Genomic DNA, 10,542 nt, shown 5'->3' on the forward strand with positions numbered 1-10,542 from the left:
GGAGGGCTCTGTGGCCTCATACCAGGACCCTGGGAAGCTTTCCTGACCATCTCTTTGCCTCATCTGAGGCCGCTACTGTTCAGGAGGCTGAAGAACCAGGGAGGTTTTCTTCTGTCCCTTGCAACCCCAGTGGCCATTATTACTCCTTCCTCGAGGGAAGGATTTGTTTATAATTCTCTGGATGTAAAAGGAAATAACAGATTGTAGAGGGCTGGGGCTCGGCGGTGAGGGCAAAGGAGGGTGCTGGAGGCTGGGAGGAAAGAGATCTTAAGCTGTGCTCTGGCCTTGCAAAGAGGACCTGGAATCCACCACATCTGCTCAAAGCTCAGGAAATGCCCCTGAGTGTGGGGCTGGCGGGACAAAGGCTGCCAGGATGGCACATGCCCTTGCTTCCAGAAGAAACAGCAGGTCTCCTGCCCTCCCCCACTACCCAGAGATGGGCACATTCCAAGCAGAGGGTGCACAGCCCCTTCTGTGCTGACCCTGACCTCCTCTACCCAGGTCACTTGTTATGTGTCAGCAAGGCTATTTTGTCCCTGGATGCAGAGTGTGTTCCTGGGCTGAGTTGTTCCAGTGACGAAGTAGACGGCAGACTCGCTCAAGACGCAGAATCTGCTTAGCGTGCCTCAGCTGTTGGCTTCGCTGTGTGTGACCCTCTAGCACCTGAGAGGTCCAGACACAGTGACAGAAGGCCAGGTTTCATCAAAACGAGAGGACAGAGGAAGGCAGGCAGAGAAGGAAGGAAACGGATTTTCCTTTGCTTCCCGCCTCCTGGAAACAGGCTGGGAGTGGGGATAGATTCTGACCCTGAAGATAGGATTAGGGGACACGTCCAGGAGGGTATCAGAGTGTCCCCTAAAGGCACCACATGCAAGCATTCCCCGCTATGGCTTCTGAGAAGACAAGGAAGGGACAGGTGAGTGAGGCGAGAAGACGGGAGAGCAAAGGAGGGGCTCGGTTTAGTGCAGGAAAGGGGTCCCTCGGTCTGGGCCCGGAGGGCAGTCCCTGAGGAGGTCCCGCCACATCTGAGCTGCCGTTGAGGAGGCCCAGTGGAGGCAAGTGAGGCCAGGCTGGGCGGAGGTGAGCTGGGCTGGAGGGAAGGCTGCACTCCATGGTGGAGGAGAGTGGGGCAGAGGACAGGCGGCCCGCTGAGCTGAGGACAGATGTCTGTCTCTGTCCCTCCATGTCCCTGTCCCTCTACCACGCTCAGGGGGCCTCCCTGCGGCCGGGCCCAGCGGGACGCCGGGAGGGTATGGAGGGCAGGGGACTCAGCTCCTGGCTGCACTCCCACAGAGGTGGCTCCGGGCTCACGTCCTGAGATCCCAGGGCAGACTCCATCCTAGGCTAGGAGGGGTCTGCCTCACGCTTCCACCTGCTTGAGGCTTCCCCGGGGTCAAAGCTGCTGGAGTTTCTCTGGCAGAGAGGCCGGTTTCCTATTTTGCAGCAGCTCTCCTGGCCCCAGGCAGTATGTCCCTCATGGGAGTGGTTGCTCTGGGCAGAAGCCTCCAGGGCAGGAAGATGCTTCATTCTTGGGGCCTCCCTGGGGCTTCTCTGACTCTGGAAGGCCCACAGCAGATCCTGGGCTTCCCCTGGTGTGACCGGGGTCTCTCTTCAGGGAGCTCTTGGGACTGGAAACTCAGGGGCAGGAGGCCAGGCCACACGGAGGAGGCTGCTGTCTACAGGTGAGATGGGGTCAGGGGTCACCTGAGAAGAGCCCCGGTCAGAGGGAGGCTTCCTGCTCCAAGCCTCAGCCAGGGGCAGGGGCTGAAGAAGGGCCCCCGGTTCCGCTCACACCGCTGTTTCCCGCTGCCTGTGAGCTTCCTCCTTCTTCCTCTTCATCTTGCAGAAACCGTGGAGGCCACAGAAGCAAGCGAAAGTGAACTGGGGCATGCCCTGGGCCAGGCCGGGGACTACTCACCAGAGATCTGCAGGGAAAGGCAGAGGAGGAAGGGGGTGGGAGAGAGGCAGGAGAGAGAAGCAAGCTGGGGTTCACCCCGGGGACCCCCAAGGCTGCAGAGGCCCCATGGGGCCTCTCCCGGCGCTGAGGGTGGGGCCAGTCACCAAATGGCGGTCTCTGACAGCTCCTCGCGTCCTGGTCTCTGTGGAGCTGAGTCCCGCCTCAGACTGGAGCCGGGCGAGCCCAGGGAGAGGGGGGCCTGGCTGCAGCTGCCTCGTCGCCGCCCACCCTCGGCCTCCCCGTCCCCGCACCTGCGGCTGCCTCGTCCCCGCACACCTGCGGCTGGGGGCAGGCAGCATGCCAGCTCAGAGTGAGCTCTGCGCTGTGCCACCGCGGGCATCGGGTGTCCACCGGGTCCTCGGGACCACACAGTCTCGCGATCCAAGGGCGGCCTTCGGGGGCCTTGAGGGCAGCCCCTCAGCCAGCACCACCCGACACCTGGCACTGAGTCTCGGATTCCCTGTGCCCCTCACAGCCCTGATTTGTCTGAGGCCCTTTGGGAAACCTATGGGGCACAAGAGGCACTTCCCCTGACCAGCCCGAGTCCACACCCTCCTCAGCAGAGAGCAGACAGTTATTTCAGCACCCTGGGCTATTTTATTGAGCACTAGGCAGGGCAGAGGGGTGGGGGGTAAGAACATGGGGTAAGGACAGGGCTTCTTCCCTGGTGCAAAAGTCTCAGCCTGAAGTACAGGCTGAGGCTGGATCTACCCCACTGTACCCCTATTCCGGCTGACACGACCCTTGTCACAGGAGGCAGGGGCCCCTCTGGGGTTGGGAGGGGTCATGGCTCCTCAAGGCCAGCTCTCAGTCTGTGAAAGTACCCCCTTCTCCAAACAACAAGGCCTCCCTGGCCGCGGCCACCCGCAGACGCCTGTAGCTCGCTTCTCTGCCCTTCCTCTGGCCCTGGAAGAGCAGAAGGGACAAAGGAAAGCCCCCTGCATGGAAGTCAGGCCCACACACCGGGCCTGCTGTGATCACTTCTCTTTTTGCAAGGAGCGCCAAGGACAGCCCAGATACTGAGAGGAAGTGGCTGAGAACAAGCAGGCCCGCGTCCCTGCCTCGGCCCCTCCAGCTGTAGACAGAGCCCAGGATGGCCAGCCCTGAGTGCTGGGCGCCCGGACTGTCTCCATCGTCTTTGAGGAACCTGGCAGGGCCCAGGTGGTGGCTCTCCGGAGAGTTCCACGGGTCCTGCCAACCTTGCTCCTCTGAACAAACTTCCTTCACGCTTCTCCGGGCAGAGCGGAGTGCCCAGCTGGCTGGCAGGTCCTCCCTAAGCGCAGCACCCACAGCGGACTGGGTCCTGTCGGGATTCTCTCCTCCCTCCTGCGCTCAGGATCCCGGTAATGCGGATAATGACTGTAATGAATAGGTGCAGCGCATTTCCAATGGCCAGCTGGGTGGGCAGGAAGCCCAGCTTGAGTCAGCATGGGTAGGTAGACTGGTTATTTAATCACCCGCTTTCCAGCCCCAGCCACACACCCACTCTTCTGGAGTATATATAGAGAGCAGAACACAATCTCCAGGATATATATAGACGGAGCCGAGACACAACTACTATATCTATCTCCAGATTCCTCCCATGACAAACCTAGAGAGAGACAGGGATCTTAATGGGGGCTTCGACGGCCTGGGTTCTATTCTTGGCTATGACGCTGGCGTGTGTATCACCCTAAGCACGTAAGTGTGCCTCTCTGGGCCTTCATTTCCTCATTTCAGTGTTCCAGGAGATTAATCAAGGTTTAACAAATTAGACCCCAAAGCTAAGGGGCTGAAAGGGAATCCCAGCCTGATCAGGAAGAGGGCGAGAGTCGGGGGTTCCTTGTAACCAGTAATTGTTAATGCACACACTTTCTTTGCCGCAGGATGTGGAGTGTATCAGGGGTACTATGGACAAAGTTCAGGGGAAAGTATAGGGGAGGAAGCAGCAGGCGCAACAACTTGATCTGGGGAAGGAATTCACAACGGAAACAAGTCGGGAAGTACCTTTGACCGTGGCTCCCTCACCTCCACCCTCACAGTCTCTGGTCCCAGTGTTCAGAGATCCTTTTCCATCCCCACCCTACTTCGCTTCCAGTGCCTGCTTTCTTCAAAACAGCAAAATGCACACAACCACCCCAGCCCCAACACGCCCTCCTAGCTAGGCCTGTGACTGTGCCTCCCAGGGGTCCTTTGGGGAAGATGAGAACAAGCTGAATGTTCTGCACCCTGTAAGCAAGGTGGGGGATGGGGGAAGGAACCAGGACCTACATGTTAGAGAAAGCAGGGTTAAAAAAGCCACTCAGAGCTAAGCGAAGGGCTGCAACCTGGCTCTCCAGGTGTGGATCTGGGGACTGCCTCCCTGGGAAAGCCAGGTCCTTGTTTCTAAGGGTGGAAGGTGTATCGGGGGAGCCTGGTTATTCTGCTCAGGGCTTTGACCGGAAGTGCCTGGCTGGCCTGCCATTCTCTCCTAGGGCATGCAGGGTCTTCACTCCAAGCCCTTTCAGCAGCAAGTCCCTGGGCATCCCCGGTGTCCACTCAGTGTCTGGCCTGCTGAGAGCCCCTTTCCTCCTCCCTGAGTCCCTCTGCCCCACCGGCAGGAACCTGGGTGCCCTCTGTGCCCCTTCCTTCTTCTCTTCACAGTAGCTGGAGGGCTCCCCGGAGAAGCCAGACCTTGAAGAACCTCCTCTTCCTGTTTCTAGGGGGAAAGGGTCTGAACGTTTGAAATGAATGGAGTCTGAGAGTCGTAATGACACCGGCGGCGGGGTGGGCATTCCCCACTCATGTATGTGATGGAAACTTCCCTTCCCACTCTGCAGCCTTCCCCTCCAGCCTCAATTCCCCTGCCCAGGAGGGGCACGGAGTTGAAAAACAGCTCCCAAAACTCAGAATAGGAAGGAAAGGGACGTGAACACTGGACAGATGCCTGCTCTCCCATGCTAGGCTGCATCTGACTGCAAGCTGTTGGCCTTGGTTTCCTTCCCATCCTCCTCCCTGGCTGGACCCCAGCTCAGGTCCAAGATGGTCTGGGGTACCGGGCAGACCCATACCAGTCAGATTCTCTGCCAGTCAGCTTTGTGGGGGCTAAGCAGAAGCGCTGCCCACCCCCAGATCATCATCTCCAGCCAGGAGTGTCCCCGCCTCCCTGCCGACCCCTTCCCAAGCCCTTACCCCCCTTCACTCCGAGAGGACCATGCAGACACCCTACAGGGTCTTCCAATTCCAGCACCTTCAGCAGAAACGGGCAGTGGGTCAGAGAGGGCGTGAATGGCGGAAGAACCAGAGGTAGACGGGAGCCAGAGCCGGCCAGAGACTAAGGCGAGGAGAAAGCCAGGGTTCCAGCGGGCAGACCACAAATTCTCAGGTGTCTCAAAGTTTGGTAATGTCCTTCACCAAGGTGGGCGGGAGTGGGGGTTGGAAGGACAGGAACATATTTACAAGTGTTGAGACAAGCCTGGAATTCTCTGACAGGCTAAAAAGGGATATATCCCTCCCCCCAACTCCCCACCCCCTCACGCCCCCCACCTCCTGAAGCAGGGTAGCTTCCAGCAAGGCACTCCCGTCCGCACTCTGCCCCAGCCCCACCCCAGGTAAAGGGCAGAAGGGGAATGACCCTGAGAGGAGGGGTGCTCTCAGCCTCCAGAGTACTTCGGAGCGCCGCCCCCACCCGTTGCCCCTCCCCAGCTCCCCTCAGCACCGCGCCTTTGTAATTAAAATATGGATTCACCTTCCCTCCCCGCGCCATTCATCACAGGGAAGCAGCTGCGGCTTAGCAGACCGGATTTGGGGGATTAGATCGGCGCGGAGCAGACACACCAGGAGAGAGAATTAAAGGGGAGTGAACTGGGATTTCTCTCCACCTCCTCCCCTCTGCCTCTCCCTCCTGCCACCCCAGAGCCTCACACCCCACCTCTTCCCCCTGAGTCTGGCCTCTGTAGGTTTCTGGGAACTGTAGTCTCCAGGCTGTGTTGATAAACAAGGCAGGCCAAGGGTGGGTGGTGGCACAAACTACAGATCCCAGGCCTTCTTCCCAGAGTTGGCAGCAGCAGAGCTGGGCACCAGCCTCCTGTCTCGGCCTCCTGTCTCGGAGAAGTCCAGGTCCCCTTGGAGATTAACTCCTTCTTGCCCTGCTTGAGACCGCGTTCCAGCCTCTGGCTCACTGAGCGCCTGGAATCTGAAGCCAAGGTCCCCTCTGCCTTTGCTGACTTGCCCAGGGCAGCCCCCACCCTTGTATCTTGCTTGCCCGCTTGCTTACAGAGATGGAGGGGAAACTCCATCAAGCTTTCAAAACTACAAGGGCAGCCCCTCATTTACCAGTAGTTCTGGGGAACTTGGGGGCCTTAGGAGCTCAAGTGGTCAAAACACTAACAGTCTTGAAATGTCTTTATGCCCTAGCTTCCAGGGTCTTCCAGGCCTGCTTGTCTGAGGGTGGCCCACCCCCAGGGTCATCACAAGAGTGACTGGGGTCATCAGCATGACATGGTGACATGGGCCCCCAGATGTCAAACCTTAACGCCACCTCCTTCTAAAGATGGGACAGAGACTTTTTTCCAATAGTCTTTGCATTCAGAAAGCAGAGTTTTAGAAGTCCAACTCCATTTCCACTAAAAACGGGACAAATATGGCCAGAGAGATTCACTTGAATCTCAGCAGCATTAAGCACGGGCCCACTCTCCCAAGGGAGGCCTTATGCTGGGTAGCTCTGAAGACTGTGAAAAAGACTTAGATTGCTCAGAATATTTTAGGTTTCAGCAGTCTGCAGGCAGAGGACTGGATAGATGCAGACTTCTGATCTGCACGTCGTCCGGGAGAGGGCAGGAGGCCAGCTCGCCTATTCAGTTCAGTTCACCGATTATGTGAAATATTTAACTGCCTATCTCTTCCAGGCCTGCCCCACTGGCAGGGGCCAAGAGACAAAGAAGAGAAAGGAGCTGCAGTTTTGTAACCCCAGAAGCACCCAGCCCCAGGCTCTGCAAGGGGGGACTCTCCGGTGAGTGGTGGGCTTGCTCCTGAGCCCGGTAGTGGCTTCGACCCCTCCCTCCTGCTCTCCCGGTTCAGGATTTATTCAGCAAACATTTACCCAGCAACCCCTGCTGAGAGTCTGCCTTGCTGGAGCGTCAGAGAGGGATAGTAATCCTCGAAGGGGTCATCTGTCCCCTTCTTCCCAGGCCCAGCCCAGTGTCCGGGCCTTCCTGGCAAATTGGGCAACAGGATTCCTGGGAGAGACTCAGCTTAGGCAGGAAGGGGACACTGCTCCAACCTCTGTTAATCTAGGAGGCGGGGAGCTAGAGGGAGCAAATCAGGTGCCTGGATGTCCTGGAGGAAGAGCACCACAGGCTCATGGGAGGGAGGCGGGGGAAGGAGATGCCAGCCCCTGCCCCCCACCCCCACCCCCCGGCCCCGATCTCTGGCCAAGGGAGCTCAGGGGGAAAGTGGGGAGCCCTGGCAAATCCTCATCCCTGTTCCTGCACCGTCTAAGCTGGGGCAAGAGGGGAAGTAACTGGGATGAGCCCCAGCAAGAACCCAGCTGCCTCGGGCTTTCTCTCGCTTCTCCCATTGTTTTCATTTCCCCCCTCACTTCTGATGGAAAAGGAAAACCTGGGTGATTAGAGCTGCACCTGGGGGCCACTTGTGCCTGGTGAGGAGAGGCCCGGTGTGAGGCAGCTCTTTCCCATGCCCTTGGCCGTGGGCTCTCCCGGCACCCAGGATGACATGGCAAGAGCATCTATTTGAATCCCAGCCCCGCCCCTTTCCAACCACACAAACTTGGGCCAGTTCCTTAGCACCCTGTGCCTTGGATTTCCCAGAAGTAAAATGGGATAATAACAGTATCCTTTTCATGGGGTTGTTTCGAGGATTAAATGAGTTAGTCCAGGTAAGTTAGAATCATGCGTGGTACATGGCAGGTAAATGCTGGCCGGGGAAATTAAGGGCTCTGAGACATTATAAGTAGCTTGCCTTCTGATTCTCAATACCAAACAGATGACCCTCTGATCCTTCAGTGGTCTTAGACAGACCGGGGGCTGGAAGAGGGACCGAGGAGAAGGTGGTTCCTCTGCTCTCTAGCCAGTATTTCCATCTGTTGGCGTCTTTCAGGATGGAGTCAGGCAGGTTAAACACAAAAGCAGAAAGAGCCCTGGGGAGCCCGGCAAGAGGGATGACAGGCAGGAGGGCGGACGGAGAGCAGGCGCCATCCAGAGACCCAGAAGGAGGGAGGTAAGCGCCTGGACTGGGCAGGAGCCCGGGGCTGGGCACCAACTCACAGCCTTCCCAGCTTCATTCTGTTGCCTGAGCTCTCTCAGTTCAGCCCCTGAGAAGTCCTGAGGTCTCTCTCACACAGAAAAAGGCTGAGGATCCCGAGCTGACAGGAGGCGTCAGCAAGGCCAAGAAGCAGAGGCCAGAGTGCTGTGTGGCCCAGCACCCCGACTCCAGCCCCCGCCACCCACCGATCCCTGAGAGCACAACAGGCCTCAGGAACTTGGCAAAGGGAGAGGCACCGGCCCAGAGACCCCTGCACCCCTGTGCACCCCTGCACCTCTGTGCTGAGGGAGCCTCCCTGGGGAATCGCTCGTCCAGTCTCTTCTTATCAGAGTGAGAGACCGAGTCCAGAGAGGGGAAGTGACTTGGCTAAGGTCACACAGCCTCCCGATCCCAGGTTACCAGACCCCCCACATGCAGAGCCCCCTCGCAGAGCCCCCTCGGTACCTGCTTTGTGGCTGCCCCCAGCCTGGTCCTGGGGGAGACGCAGGTGGTGCCGGAGTAGGCGCGCGCCCCTCACTGTAGCCCATGGCTTTTAGCCCTACATGAGTTTGGAACAGTAATCACATAGGAATGAAAAGCCATAGGCCACAGCAGAGCTGGGGGGAGGGGGCTGTCCAGCGGCAGGAATCTCAAAAGGGAGCTGGGGGTTTCTGGGGAGCGCTCATTCATCTTCCCACAGACCCACCCGCACCGCCATCGCCTCCCTGGATAGGATGTACAAGGGCCCCCCAAGTTACATTCTCTTACCATCCCCCACCACCTGCCGGGGCCTCAGCAGCTTTAAAGCCATCCCAGTAATGAGTTTCCAGTTCTTGCCCTACAAAGGCCCCACACAATGGGTCTCACACTGGGGTATGAGGAGGGGTGGCTTCCTGGCCATAAAGGACCTCCTCAAATGTCCTTAATGAGCCTCCAGCCCCCTGCCCAGGGTCCTTAACTACCTCCTCCTCTAGAGAATAAGGCCGGATATTTCATCGCCACTGCTGCCTGCGCCCAGGACCAGTCCCATACTGGGCTCCCTCCTTACAAAGCTTAACCCTTTCTAGTCCAGCCACCGGAAGCAAAGAGGGCAGAGGAGGGCCTGGGTTTACAGGCGTGAGCAAGTTTCTTAAGCAACCCCAAGGCTGGGGGCCAGCCCACACTTCCTAGACTAGTGCGGGTGGCTAGCAACTGCATCCATTCTTGGGTGGCCCCAGAGTTGGGGAAAGGGATCTGTCTTCAGAGCTCACTGGAGGCAGGGAAAGGCCAGACCTCGAAATCACCGCAGCCGAGGGCAGCTAACTTTGGAGCCATCCCTGGGCGATGCTGGGGGAGAGGGCTCCTGGTATTCTGCCTCTCTCCCTGGAAGGATGTGTGGTTGGCCAGGCACCTCTAGAACTAGGGTGAAGAGCTCAGCTGAGATGAACCAAGGTCTCAGGACCCCAGAAAAGATGCTCTCGAAGCCCGAGTACTGTGTCTTCACTCCCTTTCCCATGATGGGTCAGTTGTGGGCATGCATCAGCCTTGGAGGGCACAACTGCAGGGAAGCCCCAAAGGGTTCAGATCCTTGAGCTGGCCTTGACCTCGCTCAGGGACCCCCAGCAGGACGGGAAGAGGCCTCAGGACCGGATCCGGCCGGCCCTGTGTCTGCCAGGGAGCAGCAGTACCCCCATGGCAGCCCCCCACCCAGCCTCGGGGCCGACTCACTGGCTCTCTCCTGCAGGACCCCGGCCAGGGCGGCCTCCTCCCGCTGGGCCACCCGCACGCCCCAGCAATCCACACAGTGCACCCCAGCCTTGCCCAAACTTGGGGGCAACCTCTCACCTGAACTTGGGTCATTGGCCCCAACCCCAGAAGCCTTTGGTTTCCCTGCCCTTCCTCTCCCACGGGGCCCCAAACCCCAGGCTCGGGACCTGTAAACACCTGTGGGCGCCAAGTGGCATGCCTGCAGCCCCCTCCCAAGGGACTCTGGGCCCTGGGCTGGGGTCCAAGGAGCTGCTCACCTGGTGGGCCCAGTGGGGCCCCTTGTCCGAGGCAGTCTCCCTCACATCCCTGCAGAGCCACTTCCTGCCTTCCAGCAGCCACTGACTCTCACTTGCCCCCAGAAGCTCCAGGCCCAGCCCCTGCGGGCAGGCCTGCTCCCTCTGCCCGCCCACCGCGGCCTGCCTAACGGTGCCCAGCTAAACTTGACTCGTGAGTGGGGACCCAGCCGGCCGCCCCCGCCGGGGCCGGGATGGGGGCAGGACCAGGAGGTCAGGTATTCCTTCAACCCTGACTCGGGCCTGGGTAACAAAGGTCTCATTGAGCTCTCTGGCTGTCTGGTCGGTGAAGCACAAACCTCTTGTATCTGCTTGCTTTTGATCTCA

General features: G+C 58.9%; 1 protein-coding gene across 1 annotated transcript; it reads right to left on the reverse strand.

Moving 5' to 3' along the window:
- Positions 1-1,776: 1,776 nt before the first annotated feature.
- On the reverse strand, positions 1,777-1,914 carry BLACAT1 (BLACAT1 overlapping LEMD1 locus). The gene has a single exon (XM_070384419.1). The coding sequence runs from the start codon at positions 1,888-1,890 to the stop codon at positions 1,789-1,791; it is 102 nt and encodes a 33-aa protein (XP_070240520.1). The 5' UTR covers positions 1,891-1,914; the 3' UTR covers positions 1,777-1,788.
- Between the last annotated feature and the right edge of the window lie 8,628 nt (positions 1,915-10,542).

Source organism: Bos mutus, chromosome 16 (assembly GCF_027580195.1).
Source record: "Bos mutus isolate GX-2022 chromosome 16, NWIPB_WYAK_1.1, whole genome shotgun sequence".
In the NCBI taxonomy this organism is placed as follows: domain Eukaryota; kingdom Metazoa; phylum Chordata; class Mammalia; order Artiodactyla; family Bovidae; genus Bos; species Bos mutus.